Source organism: Varroa destructor, unplaced genomic scaffold, assembly GCF_002443255.2.
Source record: "Varroa destructor unplaced genomic scaffold, Vdes_3.0 BEIS01000004.1, whole genome shotgun sequence".
NCBI lineage: Eukaryota > Metazoa > Arthropoda > Arachnida > Mesostigmata > Varroidae > Varroa > Varroa destructor.
The window spans coordinates 21,486,406-21,504,214 of record NW_019211457.1 but is presented as its reverse complement, the minus strand read 5'-3'; the positions used below and the strand labels follow the sequence as shown (position 1 = coordinate 21,504,214).

The 17,809-nt window shown below is 36.5% G+C and overlaps 1 protein-coding gene across 1 annotated transcript in view; it reads left to right on the top strand.

Moving 5' to 3' along the window:
- LOC111250114 (uncharacterized) overlaps positions 1–17,809 on the top strand; it is a 67,506-nt gene that overhangs the window by 35,661 nt on the left and 14,036 nt on the right. The window contains exons 2-3 of the mRNA XM_086987191.1: positions 7,804–7,878; positions 8,818–8,904. Coding sequence (XP_086843317.1) covers positions 7,825–7,878; positions 8,818–8,904 — 141 coding nt within the window. The 5' untranslated portion in view covers positions 7,804–7,824. The remainder of the gene's footprint in view (positions 1–7,803; positions 7,879–8,817; positions 8,905–17,809) is intronic.

Genomic DNA, 17,809 nt, shown 5'->3' with positions numbered 1-17,809 from the left:
TAGAAATGCGCTGCTCTATTTTTAGTGCGCAGCGGGGAAATTGTTCGCTTCTACTATTAGGAATATAGATAGCCTAGCGATATTTGTTCCCCTTAATAGAATGCCTTTTGCACAATTTGGCAATTGGAAAGAACTTGGAAAAAGAACTCGTCAATTGAGAAGCCAGTAATTTTGGATCTAGTAGATTAGATCTGCAAGAACATTTGACTGTATCTAAAAAGAAGCATCTGGATGAATTAAGAAGATTTGAATGAGCTAAATTGAGATCCGAGAGAATTGTCGCTGTTTAGTAAGACTAATCACTCTAGAAAGTGGAAATAAAGCCAGGCTTTGAAAAGGGCAAGGTTGCAATATCCACGTTTTGCTTTTTACAAAATTAATTACAGGTGTTCATAATAATTCCCAACTGCAAATCGTGCGTTATGTAAACGCTATGGAATTGTCTTCAGTATATACTATGTGTGGCGCAGTATGCACCATTTTGTGTTGTCTAAAGGACCCATAAAGCGTGGTTGTTGTTAACGGCATAGAGGCTGGTATATTAGGAACCCGAACACGACGTAGTAGAGACACAAGCTCTCACAAGCATATCAGTCTTATTATTGTGCAAATATTAATTGTGTAAGTTATAATAAAATATTTGTTAGTAAGATATATACAATGATGTATATGCATATAGAATTCAGTGCTAAGAAATAATCGACAGAACCTGCAAATATTATCTTTTTGCAGACGAATTATCTTGGCAATTTAGTAGCAGTAAACTTGTTTACTTATATCGTTTTTCTAATTGTGGGCTTCCAACGTGGGTTACAATATTGTAAAACATTAAGCTTTTCAGATGTCGAATTTCAAGCTGGCATGTACCCTCCATATGCTTATTAAATAAAATATAAATTAATGACCATTTTATTTCAAAGTTATTAAGCTATTTTGCATATATATAAGCAAAGTGAAAAGCATAGCCATATCGCACATTAGTGTTTGTATTGTAGACGTCAAAAATACCTGAGATTGTTCAGCTCCATTTTCACAAGCACCCCCAAAAGGTTTGCTTAGCAGTACCTACGTTTATTTTTTCTATGAAGATTTTTTTTGACTAGAATAGCGCGTATAGCACTTTTTTTTACCCTCTGCAACAAAATGCTCGACCCGTAAAGGTTTTGTTGTTTAGTAGGGCTGAAATTTTGCAGTCCTTCCGGTTTAGCAATCATTCCGCTAACAACCTGTTGTTCGTGGTGTGGTTAAAACTACACGTACCACAGCTGAAACCAATGAGGTGTGCCATTTTGGTAATCTGGCATGAAGGTAAAAATGTAATTAAATGAGAAATATATGAGGAATGCTGCCACCTGCAGTTTGGTCGACGACGATCATCAGGAAGTAAAATACTGTGGCTTAAAGATGTCACAAAATGCGTTATTAAAATTAAACTGGGGCTTAACACAGTTTTACCACGAGACGTCGCAGCTGTGGCTGCAGCAAATCTTCTCGTCCAGCTAGCGTAGCAGTATGGCATCTATGTAATTTTTCATGACATATTATAATCGAGAAATTAACCTGGTAGGGTTGAGACAAACTTTAACTGCAAAAGCAGAATGACAAAAATATACGTCTACGTTTAGAGAAAATAGAAAGCTTTTAACCCAAATACATGGCATTTTTTACCGTTAAGTAAAAACCGTCCTTGAAGAGAAGATAATTTTTGTATCAATAATTAGCAATTTATTTTTTTCTACTAGGTTTGAATACTCGTTTCTTATACGTTATCGTTGAAATTCTTGCTAAGCATGCATCGAATAATTGGTTTTGGTTACATAGTCCCCTATCACTGATAAACTGTACACAAATAAAACAAGGGTTATATAAAAACAAGTGGTTGCCTTGAACTGTGGCAGAATAAACATGCCTACTAATTTTAGTAGATAAAATTAGAGTAGGACGTATTCCATAGTGCGGTGATGTAAGTTCACGGTTGATTCCTTCAAAACAATCAGAGAGAATTTATTCACGTCAGTTGCTGTGATATTCCCGGGTCACGCGTCTTCCACAAATGTGCGGATGTATTTCCTTCGTGCAAAGATGGCAGAGAAGGACCGTTCCTTATCCGTTTCTCAGTTATAAATCTCCTGAGACAACGAATGATTGCAATGAAGATTCGGGTGAGAAAAAGGCATCGTGCAAGTTTAATTCTACACGTCATTAGTTTTAAAAAATTGCTGTTTCACATACATAAACCTCCTCAAGTAGAATATGATTCTCAAGCCATCATGTTAATGATCGTTTCTGAGTTTCACCAAGCAGTTCTTTTTTTAATTTCGTAATAAAGCACCAAGACTGAGTAAACTGCAACGCTTGTAATTGGTTGTTCCGATCTTAGTGTTACTACGCAATACGGTAATCGAAATAAAGACTTTATAACTGTGCTTCATTGCACGAAACAAAAAAGTTCAGATGTATGTAACTTATTTTCATGCAGGACTTTACTGCCATTCACTTGGTCCTCACCCTCACTACCCTTTATTTACATGAATACCCAAAAGGACCGGGTTGCTTGGAAAGGTCGCTGTGGTCGTGTAATCTTTTCATTTCTATTCTTAAAAAGTGATAGACGACACGCAAAAATAATTCCTCGCAAAAAGCAGGCCCAGCTGTAGTAAAGCATCTCCAATTCAAAGAAAACTGCTAAATGTCTGATTTATTCTGAGAGCGAAGCGCTTTTTTTTTAAAATAAAAGCGACCCTTTAAGCACCTTTAGATGGTCGTACTGATCTCATCTACTATCTCGTTGTTCTGCTTTATGCGCTTTATGCGCAGTACTGAGAAAGATAGCGAAAAAAAGGCGCAAGGCGTGGAAAGAGAACATCACGACTGTTGCCAGAAATGGGTCTGGCTAAATCTGCGTGAATGTCTTACATAAGCTCATTTGACTGACTAAAGAGCAAAAGAATTAAGCGAATAAAAGATTGGTTGCATGGCGCAACCGTAGGGCCGACTGTTTTAGCCAGCGTTCAACTTCAAAATCCGCCTGCTTTTTACTGAGCAATCATACACTACGCTCATTCTTAGTGAACTTAAAATTTAGTTATCTTACTCCGTAAGCTAGCCTCAATGATAAGCGGTTTATGAAATATCTCAAGCCAGGACGGCGTTATATTGAAGTTAGCTTTAGTACACTTCGCACATTTTGGTTAACCATCAGATATTGTTGTATGAACAAGCTCATCAGAAGAAGCATCTGTAGGTTGCTTGTAACTTCCGTAGACGCGAAATCAAATTGAAAAGCTGAAATTTGCCTTTATTATCCATCCTTAAGTTTCGGCTATACGTGAAATGCAAACATTGCCACCGAAAAAAATCCACTTAATCAGTAGGACAAAAAAAATCAAGCTATTTCCAGCCATTCATATCCAAGAGAAATTTATCATATCACAAACCTAGGCTTCGGAGCTGGTGCAGTGGTAACACCATTACTGTTCTCTCTGGTTAGGCAGGCTAGGAATTTGTATAAGCATGCAGCTCTATGAGCCTTTTCGTTTTTTTAACAAAAAAAATTTTAGATTGAACAACAAGTATAATCGGACCTTCGGCCTTTTTTGGGAGGCATATGAGTTAAGTATTTGATGTAGATTAGCTTGTTAGACTTTTGACTACATTTCAAAAGAAGAGATTAGTTAGAAGAGCTAATTATTTTCTTTATATTTAAGAAATATTTGTGCAGAATTATAAAAAGCAACATGGCTCGTTTATTTTTGCATAATTTTAACTCTTTGGAGGAATATCTCTGTAGAATTAAAACTTTATCACATTTTCATCCACACGTTGGGGCGTTGAGAATATTCTATGCTTTATTTCTAAGACCGGATCTAGATTTTCAATGAATTTTTCTCAACGGTCATGCGTATTTAATATAACCAAACACCTATCACTACACAGTTTTAAATCGTTTAAAGGAAGCTGGCTACAAAAAAAAAAGCTTTAACCCCGGGCGCCGTACAAATGGATGCAAAAAAATTACTCGATTTATTATTATCCTCGATTATTTACATACGCGAAGCTCTACAAAAATGCAACGACATCAAGCCATTACTAAAGCCGTTGACTACAGGGGATGAAAAATGGATACAACTACAGTGTGTAAATGAAAAGAATGCTCCACAGTCTGTGGCAAAGCCTGAACTGGTGCCAGAGAAGGCGATACTACGTGTTTGGTGAGACTGGAAAGCAGAAGTTCTACAGTTATGTAATCATGATATAGTTAGATAAATAGTAAAATAGTATTATTGTAAAACATAAGAAATAGTCGCTTTAATTTCAGCTTACAAACTGTCAATGCTTTCCCGACAACTCAAAATATAATAACGTTTGCACCGAATCGACAAAATAAGGTAGTTATGTTTTCGTTCGAGTGTTTGCTTCATGAAGTAGCATCATCAAGCGCAGTCGTTTGCGGGGACGACTTGTAAAGGTGTTTTACGACAATAATTGGTTATGCGTCTTCCAACCGCTAACCTATTAATTTCAAGCAGGACACTTTTGAACATTTCCTGTTACATGCATTAGACGCTGTTAACCTTGTTTGATTCGATGAAGTCTCGAGTTACATGGCTCACGAGAAGCTCTCCCTGCTTAGCACTTGCTTCGATAACGGATTCCGAACACTTTCATAGCTAGCCGTTCCTCCTATCATAAATTACTTTCCTTGAAATGATCTGAACGACACGATTCAAACTGAGAACTGATTTTCAAACAGTGATCGAGTCGACAAATCACGGCGTGCTTCAATTTGTCATTTAAAATTTCGACACTTCACTTTTTTCATGTAATCGAAGTTTGGAAAGTCATTTAGTTGAGATTACCTTTTACATATAAATTATAATAGAAAGTTAAGCCAAACTCAGTTTGATCCGTTTGCTTGATTTTTATAATTCATCAAGAAATAAGGGACATGTGCTGTGTAGGTCTATTGGTGCTCCTAAAAACTTGCGAATCGAATTTTGCTATCTTGGCTCATATCAGTAAAAGAGCCGGCACTGAGGTGTCGCTCAGTGATTGAAAATTTTTGTCTAGATTTGGCCTTTTCCTATATTGCTGCTGTAATTTGGTGGACACAGTTTGCTAAACATGAATAAAACCACTTGATTTAGTGTTTAATGCTTGACGTGTTAATGGTTGTTACATTCGAGAATTTGATTACCACTGTTCTCAATACAACTATATATGCTAGACGAAATGACTGTTCGTTCGATAATGTCAACTTTTTCTGTATCTATAAGTGCTTGCTATGTCTTCAACTTAGTTTTTTAGACATAAGTTTCGAGATAAATATGCATGGGAAACAACTTATTTTATATGAAATAAATCTTTTTGCACGCACGCGAATAACGTGAGACGTTTAACTTATGTACTTGATTTATTAGATTAAATGTAGTTACCTATGCAAGTTAACGTTATGATTCAACACGTTTGTTTGCAGCACCACTCAATAAAAATGAGGTTATCGTCCGATAATTCAGCAACACTTTAGAATTTCGCTACTATTCACAACTTTAAACTGGGTCCTAGCTAATACTTTCTAAAAAAAAAGGCTACCTTTGATGTCAACGACAGCCCCCGTTGTTTCAAAGAGCCTCTCTTCAGCGATTAGTTAATGTTCAGCTGACGCTGTTATCGTTTTTGCTTCTCATATCTGAGACCACCAGTGCACTGAGACTACCACTACAAGATAATCTTGTAGGACTACATCACCCTAGCATGTAAATTAGTGGAATTAGCTTGTGACTAAGCGCCTTACTCAATAGTTGAATTGCCGTCTAACCTGCACAATACATGAAGTCCCGATTTCAGACTGGTATTTATATATTCATCTAAATCCTTTTTTCTATATTTTAAAATATCCAGAGAGCTCGGAGACCAACTTTTCATGTGCGAAGCGCTACATATTTTTATACACGTATTTCACGAAATGTGTATTGTTGTTATTTAGGTTATTTTCGCTTTAAATACATTAGCGCGGAGTATGATAAACATAGAGGTGTTTTTACATTTTTTGACTTTACATCATGTCCGTAACAATCATAAGTCTTGTTACAATCTGATTCGGATACTATCAGCATGTGTGGCATGTTTTGATAAATCTTAAATGGAAATGTTAGTAGATTTCATTAATAAGTTCATTTATGTAAATATTTATCGTTTATCTATGCATGACTTAGATTTTCCCTTTCTGATAAAGTTATATTAGTTGTCTCGGATGGACATAGCGACCTTTTAATCATTTATGCCTGCAAGCCTCTCAAGATCCGAGGTTCACTGTGCCTTCCCAAAGCCTTTTCAGGTGATATCCAATGAGTAAAAACTTGTTACCGACTGAATTAATTAATGTTAAATAGTAAACGAAGTGCCTAGATAATTATACCAAATGAAGGTGTTCGTAGAAACTCGTTCGCGCTAACCAGTACACACTGGCAATATCCTATTTTATTTTTTTCGTTCAAATACGCAAGTGGTTAGGAATGTTTTTGCTTTTATTAAAAAAAGATTAAAATTTCTTTGTTAATCGCCTAAAAAAGGTGTATCGGAAGTATACGTCACTACGAATACAAGTTAAATTCAATAAAATTACTTTAGACACCAGGAAAAGTGCTGCTATGAAGCACGTTTTGTTATCTGAGTACATTTTCAATTTTTCCTCTAAATATTTTTATCAAAATAATTAAGGGACTCGACGCTGTATATTTTTATCCCAAATTCTCCCTGAAACTATCAACTGTATGACTTTTTTCCTGATTTTCTTTTTCTGACATTCATAAAATATCTCTCCAAAGTCTATTTTCTGTTTATTGGACAATATAGTAAGTCGCAATACGTGCTTTAGAACAAAACATGGAAGGACAGAGAAAATACATCAGGCGCCGGTAGTTACAATAGCGATCGCCGAAGTTAGAATAAATCCTAGGTCTAGTTTAGGCATTCTGTGTGCCATCTTAAAAGTTCATTTCCAGCTCCTTCTCGCCTTTTCTATATTAATAAGTTCGAAATACCGAAGGTAATTAGTGAAAACATTGTTGCTTTAGATAATTTAAGTTTGGCGAATTGATCACACTTAAAACAAGTCAAGTCTTCACTTTCAAATTCCAAGCTTTTGAAAAACTGGAAAATGTCGTACTCACGAAACTTTTTAATAGCGTAAATAGATTAGAAAAAAAAAGAGGAGTGATTATGATCGGATCTTAGGTAGCTTTGCAGTGCCTGATCATTATAAATACTGATTTAATTTGTTGTGATTGATTTTGTATTTGATCTTGCTTTATACACAGGTGGAAGTGTAAACAGTGTTTGTACTCTTTTGTTGCTTGTAGCAAAGTATTACAAAGAATTATGGGTATAAGATATTATGCTAGGCATTCATCTTTTTTACCTGAAATAGTGTCTAACGATGACTCTATTAGTTCATCGCATCTTTGGTAACTCTTACTAGGCAATATTCGTAGTCTTTGTCATGAGACTCTTTTAAAAGCGTGAGCCCGCCGTATTGCTTTTTACCCATATTCTTATGTAATTCTTAGGTAGCCCTTTGAATTATTTAAAATGGTATACATGCAGTTTACACAGTATGGGATGGGTCTTAAGCAATAAGTTTCTAAAATGGGTAATTGGGTCCTCCTGTTGAACAGTTTACATATTTGAGAAGCTTTTGCCTGAGAGTCACGTGCATTGTGGCTAAATCTGTGTAACTTAGTTCCACGATAAGATTCCGGAGAGACACCCTAACGTTTGTCTACCTTTTTCTACCGATGGAAGGTGCAGGTGAACATCGAACATATGGATTGTCGATACCTACAAGCGTGGTTGTTACAAGTGAAACCAACAGCACTCGTTAGTAAAGTTTACGGCGCTCACTCGCAGCAATTTTGCTTCCTTTCATTAGGTACATTCTCTCAAGATTAGTTTGACAGCATTTAAACATTTTTTAAAATATTATGAAAAAATGGAAATAAGCAAAAACGGAAAAAACTGTTATGATTCTCTGATTTTCAATTAGTTTAATGTATTATGGCGGCGCTGTAATCTTGTAAACTGACTTTATGCGTCAAAAGATGGGATAGCAGATATGAGGTTCTTACTGAATTTACATAGAAATATTGCTTCCTTTTTTGCTTTTTAAAAGGTCTTCTTTTTTTAAATATCTGTAAAGCATGAAACAGAATTTAGGTGTTGTGATTGTAGTATAAATATTTTGCTAAACAGCGATCGTCCAACTGTAACCGGTTCCTGAGTAGAATTTGCCTGATTAAGCTAGCTGCTACTATTTTCGATAAGGGCTTTTTTATTACATTGAAGAGCAAATGTTCATTTAGTAAGTACGTAAACTGCTAGCAAATTGAATCATAATGTTATGCGGTGATTACATTTAGAAATTACGCGATCGAATAGAACGCAAAAACGAGTCCAAAAGAATGAATTTTCGGTTTCTTGAGGACTGATTAAGAATCTAGTTACCGGTGAACCTTACGACATACGCTTTTGCTTACTTCCTTGTCTGTCAAAATAAACTTACTATGGTTTAACAGCATTCGGCGTTCAATCTGCCAGTGGTGATCAAAATTCCTTTCGTCAATATAATGGTTTCTTGGTGAAGAAGTTTAGTTGGTAGTAGCGGCGTCTCGTATATATAAGCAGATTCGATTTATCCGTTTTGCTGACTCATGGAGGAAGTAGGACTCCAATGCTATTTATTCTTGATCCCCTACGTGTCGTCACAATGTCAGCTAGACAAGAATGCCTACTATAGTCAATTTCTACTATTGTTTTCAGCTTACGTATACCCGTGAATGGGACTACGCTCTCCAGTTGTTCTTTTTCGCATCGCGATTCATATTACCTAATGTTACTCAACGTCAGGTACTATTCTATAAATTATATTTTTTTCTTATTAACGCTTATTTGTTAGTTTCAGTTGCTTTCCGAACTCTGCACTTCTAAAGGGAGTATATCCCCTGTCCTGTTGTCAGTTATTTTATCAAGTCCCAGCTTTAGCTTTTTATATAATTTTTAGCTCAACAGAGAAACTCGACGCTTCGAGGTTTCCTTAAAGGGACTATATATTACATGTGCAAATAAATTGGATGGCTTGTCACTGTATTGATGTTGTCGAATATGCTTTTGTGTAAAATTCACAGTTATAGGAAGAACTATTGTGAAACGATGAGCAGAATCCTGAGGGCACTTACTGGAAATGAAGAATGTTCTAGTATCATAAGGCCAATCGCAGACCGACACAAGATAAAAAGAAAGATGAAACTTACACAACGAGAATTGATGTCTTGCTCCCAAACTTTGAACATACAAGTAGTGGGTAAGGGTACTCTCTAAAGTCGACGAAAACGTGTGATATTTGTATGATGCTTACCAGCAACTAATCTAATTCACCAATTGCAGTTGCTTTCGTTGTCACAATTACATTTATGTTTGCAAATTACGCGCAAAGGTATGCACCGCAACAGCGAATATTTTAGAATAAGGAATCAATTTTGATGTACGTAAGTGTCGTGTTAAAAAAAGAAAGTAAAAAAAAGAAGTACAATTAGTTAACTTTACAGAGAATGCCCCCCTGACGAAAGAACTGTTGTGGATCCACATCTGGCAAACACGTTTTAGAATTCTTTACTTTATTATGTCTGTTGTAAAAATCAACTTTTTAAAGCATGCATTAATATATTTATTGCCCTTTTTATTGCACAAATTTGTTCCTGCGATTACTAACAAAGTGACCGTACTTTTTTTGACGTAAGCTATTGCAGCAGGCAACTTTTTGATAGAGTGTATACGATACAACAGTTCTAGCATAATAAATAGGACGACATCGATGAAGAACTACCGTTAAAACTTAATATTATGTATATAAGACCATTACTCTCTGGTTTGTTAGTTTAGAAACCATAGAAAATGATGAAAACTTCAATTTTATTTCAGGTCAAATGATATGTCCTTTTTTGGCTTAGAATTATTAAATATATTTAGAACTATTAAATATCTAAGTTTAGTTTCTAAATGATCCGCTCTTCGGTACTTACACACTTGGAGTGGTAGCAATCTATCTATACCAAAATATCCAAAATGTCTGAAACTTGTTGCGATGTAAATCACAAAGTTTACACGGAACTGTAAAGTAGTGCATTACTAGATCTATATTTTCTGTTATATAATTGATCTTGCTGTAGTCAAGTAATAACAAATGTTGTACGCCATTATTCGCTCAGTTTGCAACTATGCAAATAGACCGTAGCGTATTAAATTCGGCCAACGCAACCGTCGGGGATAACGTAAGCTTTCCAAATAGCGCAGCATATCAAGAAGAACTGTGCCCATTTGTGCTATAAGCTAAGTTCTAACTTACGCTGCGGCCTAAATTAGGTGCGATTAGAACTTCACCTTTACGAATTTGTTACCATACTTTCGCCGCTTCCCACTCACCTATTCTTGCCGGTGCCATAGGTATCACAAACAGTAATCCTTCGCATGTATCTGTGTTGTTATATAATAGTACTTATTGAAGTTTACAACGATCGCAGTTGCAATTGTTGGGTGCGAACGCAGAGAAGGCGATGCAGAAGGACGAAACGAGCATCGAATTGATATTGGAGAGAAATTGTGCCAAAAAAAGCGACTGAATGAATATGAGAAATATGGTTCTGTCTGAGTATCCCTTCCTAAAACAAACGAAGCGCGCTATTAATGTTAACATGGTATGGCAATTTAAGCTCCAATTTTGTTTCTTAACTGCCAGAACTAAAACAGAGAATTTGAAATTAAATCCTTTGGCTCCTTTTGGTTGTACGGCTTTGTATGACGTATGTTTTCCTACTTATTATGTTGTAAGTACAGGGCTACGTGGGTTTCTCTGTAATAATAAATAAACAGTTAACTGAAATATACGTGTTATTTTCTTTGGTAGCTGCAGAAATGTGAAATGGCGAAATATTGCATGCAATTTTTTACTTAATTATCAAATTAAGTAAAACTGCGCAGCATAAAGTGTAAATCAGAGTGAGAGGGCTACATAGAGAACGTTTAATTCCGCGATTTAAAAATAAGCCTGCATTGTAGTGGGGTAATGGCTTGTGATCAAATGGTTTAGGGTGTCTCATTTAAGTTTCCATTTATTGTGAGATTTGATAACAATTTCTTTCGTAACCGCTAAAATTTTTTCAACATTATTACTCTTAAAAAACTAGTTGCCTGTGCCGCTGTATCAAGTAAACAGGTAAGCATGTCTAAGCTAAGTCATGCAAGGAATTAATTTCTTAGTGGGTTTCGTTTATTGCCAATCATCAGAAAGAAATTATTTTGGAAGTCGACAAAGGAATATTTATGAGGTATCTTAGCCACATTTAATACATTGCGGAACGCCTTTAGCTCACCCAAAAAACTTCTCTTTTGGTAGCCACCCTGCGCCGGTACCGCTCAAGTTTTCGAGTTGTCTAATGGTTGTGTTCCAAGAGGGATTGCCACGAAGACAAAATAGGTAAAGTTTAAAATTCGTAACCATAAAAACCGACATTATATTCTAGCTAACTATCGCCTATTTAACATTAACATAAAGCATTACAATTTGCATTCTTCAATTTATTTATATTTCGAAATACAACAAAAAGATGACCTTTATCTACCGCGGTTTTTGCGCTAATTAAACGAGATTGTGACATCTACACTCTTGTCCAAATTTATCTGAAATCCACAAAAAGTTACTAGGATCGATGAAATATCGGGTATAAATATGTGTGACCTGTGCTAGTGGCTTCAATGTACGCATAGCTATTTTTGTGCCCTGTGTATAAAAACCATACAGAATAATGGAAGATTGCGCTCATTCACATCCGACTTGTAAATATGAAAAACATTTACCTGTCTATTTCCATTGTACTACTAAAACTGAGCCCATATCTTTGTTTATCTTTTGTTTGTCTATCCATGTTCGTTTTTATCTGAGCCGAGATGATCGTGCAACGTGGATCGCATCAGGAATGCTGTTTCATCATGAGCTGAAAGTTTCATCATAGGATGAAGTGATACGTACGCTTGAAATTATTGTCGAACTAGACGGCTACTTGTTCCATAATGAAGTTTCATTTTCCTATGAGGCATAACTTTAATTCTGACAAATAATTTTTTGCAAATTGCTCAACAACTATTAAGAGTTCGTGAAATACTTATGCTGCAAAGTTGTTTATTTTTCAAGCTTTAGTAGGCATACAACATTGAATGCGGGTGGCTTTTGTTGACATTATTGGGGATTCATGAAATACAGTTTCGATTTGTATGTGTCTCGAGAAAATTGATCAGTTCATATCCGTCAAACTTCTAGTTTCGGTTTAGCAGAGGACGATCACGTTAACTCAGCGTTTTCGAAAATTAGTGAAATTTCAGTTGTCCCTGCCTTTAGCCTGTGTGCCTCAGTGCCTCACAAGAAGAATAGTGATTCAGTGATTCCGTTTGGACATAAAGCACGAAAACAGCTGATCTGCCGATATTCTTTTTGCCACTGCAGAATGGTGAATGCCCTGCGTTATAGCTGCCGGGTAGGCATGCAGAGATGCGGTCCGAACCTAAGGCCAATCTCCACGGTCTTACGTCTACCAGCATTAAACAAAGCGAACTAAGGAAATTACATGTATTGTTCTAAATAGTTTGTCTTACAGTAGTCTTCTTAGAGCCTTATAGTAAATGGTCGCTGTTTCGAATCGGTTTGCCAAACTGAAAACACAGTCAGCCAATGCACGGGGAGCGACTTTGAAGCAACGAAATTTTGGCGCTAACATTGTGGTTCAAACGGTCAACGACTGGAGGACATTTCTACGTGCATAACGTAACCCCGAGATGGAAGACCAAAGCAGCCTAAAGTATTTGATTGTTGCAAGGATCGAATATGAATGTTCTCGGTAGGGGATATGCTGCATCTGATGGAAATGCAGTTTATACAACATTTCTTTAAGAGGAGAAACATAAAGGCACGCGAAAGGAAAAGTAGACTGTGTTTTGGCTTTTCCTAATACTAACGGAGATCAGTTGGATTGCTACGTAATAGGAATGGATGAGGTCAACAACTAGTCGCCAAGAACCCCGTACGGTAATGTTAAGAAAGTAGTGGTAAAAATTGCAAAGGTTAGTCGGACTTTCAACTAGCGACCAAAACGGTCATGCACAAACTACAAAAACGCTGTGTCTTCTTGAGGAAAAAGGCGGACTCTGGGATTCAACCTACACTTAAACACATCGCAGGCCTTGCTGATACGAAAGAGATATGGATGAAGATTAATAAGTGCGAATCAGAGGAGATAGTCTGAGAAAGCATATTGGGTTACAACATGATCGTATTTCAATTTCGAATTGCCAATCCTTTTTGCGTGTTGGTTGTCAGATAAAAAGATGAGAAGGATGATAAGGTTTAAACTGACATCGCCTCCGAGTTCAGTGGGCTGAAAGGAGGCCCAGAGGAGCTAGTGAGACTATTGATGTTCTAATTATACAATAAGTTAGAGAAGATGGACTCATAGGTTTCAACAGGTGCGTTCTTCAGATGGGTGTTCAAAGGCCGGATCCTACACCCATGAAAGAGCACTGGGAGTAATGGGTCTCTTAAACCGATACTGTGCATGATAGCTAACAATAAGCACATACAGATTGCGTTTTTCATGTAAATATGTATTTTTTTATTACATGTAATATTTACATAGTAAATATGTATTTATTATATTATTGCTGATAAAATCAGCAGTATAGCAATCGCCGCGCAACGCTGAAAATGAACTTTGTATATAGGCAAAAACTAATCTACAGGCATATACAACAATTGGCCATGAACGACTGACGGACTCACACATAAGTACAAAAGACGGGCACTTCAATTTTATTACCAAACCAGATCGACAAACTGCTTCAGGCGATGATACAAAATAACTGTAAATAACTTCAACACTAGAACACCTCAATTACAGCAGAAGTGAAACTATGAAAGACACCTTAGCAGAATTCCTACAGAATAACTCGAGAACGTCATTAGCTCATCCGACGCCGAAAAATTCGCAATAACTCGTATTGTGCATTCCCTTTTTGTTGCGTATGTCCAGGAAGATAATCTTACATTCGAAAAATGGTTTAATCGACGTGAGGACATCATGAAATAGGGTTTTTATAATCTCTCTAACGTCGATAAAATTCATTCATATTTTCAAAGCTTGATGCGGAAGTTCGGGAATAATTGAAGTCATACATACCATCAAAACGGTCCCTTCAGCTATATAACTGGAGGTCAAAGAAGTGTTATTGCAGTTCCTTGGGCAACTAGCTTGTCAGTTTGTTCACAGATATCGTTACTTGCAGTTTTGTTGCGACGATCATAACGGCGGAACATTTTAGACAGACATCTTAAAAGAGACATAAGCTGGCTAAGATGATCAACATAACTGCTGATTAAATGAAATGTCTAATATTTTGTTGTGAACTATCATTTTGATCACGACGATATCCGTTAGGTCGCAATCAAATACTTAGAAGAGTGTTGCTATAGACCTGGCGTACAACAAAAGTATCCAACAGGTGAAGGCCTTCACCTTCACGATAAGTTCTTAATTAAGAGCACTAAATAAGGTAACGAAAGTAGCTAAAACAATTCGAAATCTTATAACGACTTCAGACGTTAAAATGTTAGATCTAAAACACACAATATAAAATCCCCGACGATACATCGTACTTGATGTAGTGGTTTACATTGGAAATAGAAATTTTTTTTCAAAAAACATACGTATACAATATGTCATAAAAGGTCGCAAGAAAGAGGCGCGATGGAAAAATCAAGGTATAAGTCGGTAGGATATAAGTCGACGAACTATTCAATGCGTGAAACTACAGGCCACGACAGCACGAAGTTCTGATACACCCCGAGTATATCGTGAAACAACTTGCATCCAAAAATAGGAGTTGGCTTTTAAAATAATAACTGCTAAAGATTGGGAGATCTTGATATGATCACACCTGCATGAATCCAATTGCACTATATATATGCATATAAATAAATAAGGCAATATAGATGTAGCGAACGATTCATTACGTTCATGCTGAGGCTAGGAACTGAACCAAAAACAGAGCTTCTTGAGATGCAGCATGGTCATAGAAAGATGAGGCACTTTGGAGGACCGGTAGTTCCGTATAAAGTATTTAACTTCTTCACGAATAACAAAAAAAAAGACACATGAATAAAAGAATTGCAAACTTCATTTCCTACGAAGACACTGCGCAGAAATAAGAGCATCAATGCATATAAAGCAAAATTCTCCCTCAATGTTAATTTCTGTGTCTTACTATTCTTTACCTAAGCCAGAGAAATGGAAGGCCTTGTCAGTCTTGGCGTGTTAACAAAGATAGAATGTTCCGATTATGCAGTATCTATCGCTGTGATCCAGAAGGAATCAAGCTAAATACATTTATGTGCTGAATATAGCATTAGGCTAAACGAAGCACTTTTTGATCCCCACAACCCGATGCCCATCCCATTTTTTCTGAAGTAAATGGAGACCAATATTTTTCTTAAATCGATCTAAGCGAAGCATATCTTTAGTTGGAAATCGACGATCTTTGAAAGTAGTGCTTAATAATAAAAGCGCTAGAAGGTTTGTACAAATTATAGGATTGCTTTTCTAATTGTAGGAATATAATTCTTGTTGTTGTAACCATATCATGGATGCTATGACATCGGACCTATTAGGGACGTGTACGTACCTAATTAACCTTATACATTTCTTATATGCTTCTTATACTTACATATTTCCTATGAAATAATCTCAAATAATACGATAAAATACCGAGAATGTTTTTCTAGAGAATAGCTGATTTCGTTTTCAAACTGAAACTCGAAGCGTGCTCTTCTACACATCTTCTTTTACAATCTGAAACCAAACAATTAAGATTAATTCAGAAGTCTTGATTCAGATAAGGTAGAATATCATCAAAGCTATATCAGCATCTGAAGAAGTAAATGATTTACATTTGTTCTTGAATTTTCGTTTCTGCAGTCCACAAAATTCGTCTTCCAAAAACAAAAAATCAAATGGTCAGAGAATGCAACGATGCGTATATGTAAGTATAATAAATAAGAAAATGTACTTTGTTGCTGGAGGGGGGGGGGGTGCATGCATGAAATGGCCAGAAATTCTAGAGATAAACTCAACGACAGTTCGTACAACTGAAATGTTTGGATGAATGTTTCTCTAACCAGAAGATCATAATTTACTGCGAGGGCATTCAAGATATTTTGTGGTGAATGTTGAGTCAAATGTTTTCAGTCAATCCCTTTTATCCACAATGGAACAAATGAACAAAACGGTTTGCCAACACCCTGACACGGGCATTGGCAAAACCTAAGAGGGGTAGGAAACTTTTCATTACTAGTGCTTTGCTGCAACATACCATGCTCATTAAGTTTGTGTATTCGGACATAAGCTACGCATCAAACCTTTTACTTTATGATGAACCCATACATACAAGAAGAAGATTTCACGATAAAGGGGGAATTAAAAAATGAGACTCGATATCGTTACTATAAAAACAGAAATTTTATATACACAAAGAATCACAGACCAACCAAGCCGACTTGAAACTTTGACACAGTATTTGAAAAACTTCGGTCACTCTGTTTCAGAGTAGGATCTGCCCAATATTTACGGATACGGCACGCTAATCAAATAAGAACTCGTGATTACTAACCAATTAAGCACCTAATAAATTTTAGTAATCTTGGTATACAACAAATAAGCCCTTCACGTAGATTAATCGAAATAAAACGTCCATAAATAAAATATCCGAAGCGATGTAACATCCAAAAACTGAATATTTAGAAGTGAAAGCGTTATACAAATACGTATTTCTCTATTAAATGCGTAACTAAAACAGCAGTAAAACTATCGCTTGCTCTATAGTACTGGAAACAGCTTCTGTGTTACCAAATATTGGTGTATGGGCATATACAATATCGCCTGCAGGCAATAAACTTACCGGTGCATTAGCAAACACAGCGTAATGTACATAACTCAGGGAATCGTTAATAAAAGGCACTTTTTTGGCAACACTAAAGTACAACAGGGCGTTGACCTAGCGCAGTAAAAAGTCACTGCCACAGGAACCAACAGTGAGAAACGGTGACGTCAAAGTTAAAGTAAAAGACACCCGATCCCGTGCTTTGCAAGTATTCGTCGAAATTCTTGAGGGAACAGCAGGTCTACCAGCGCATGTCGACACTACTTTTTGAAACAAATTGTCAGGTAGAAACCTACAAGAAATTACAAATAAGGACGAGAACTCTATGGCTACTGAAATAAGCAAAAAATAATTTCGTCGTAAACGAACCTATAACCGCAGTATTGGACGGTGGTTTTCTATGGTTCAGGTTAGGGGCTGCGCAGCCGCCAATAGAATCTTCATGCGGAGTCCAAGATGGCGCCCATTAGATCATCGAGTTAGTCTCCGTTCCGTGTTTATGCTAAAAAGGGATCAGATATAAAACTTTCGAATGCTCTGATTACGTCGTAACGATGAAAAATTGCCGCGATGCAAGCAACTGGGATTGGAACCAAAACATGCAAAAAGAATCCCTACTGCTAGGACCGTGGTAGAGCGAATCACTCTGCCAATTCAACAAAATGGAAAAAAAATTTTGGAAGAGGCCTCAGACAGAAGCGTGAACGTAATTCTGGAAATGGCATGGTTGATCTTAAGTTGTACGCACGAATTGTGCTCCCGACATTCATCTTTATGT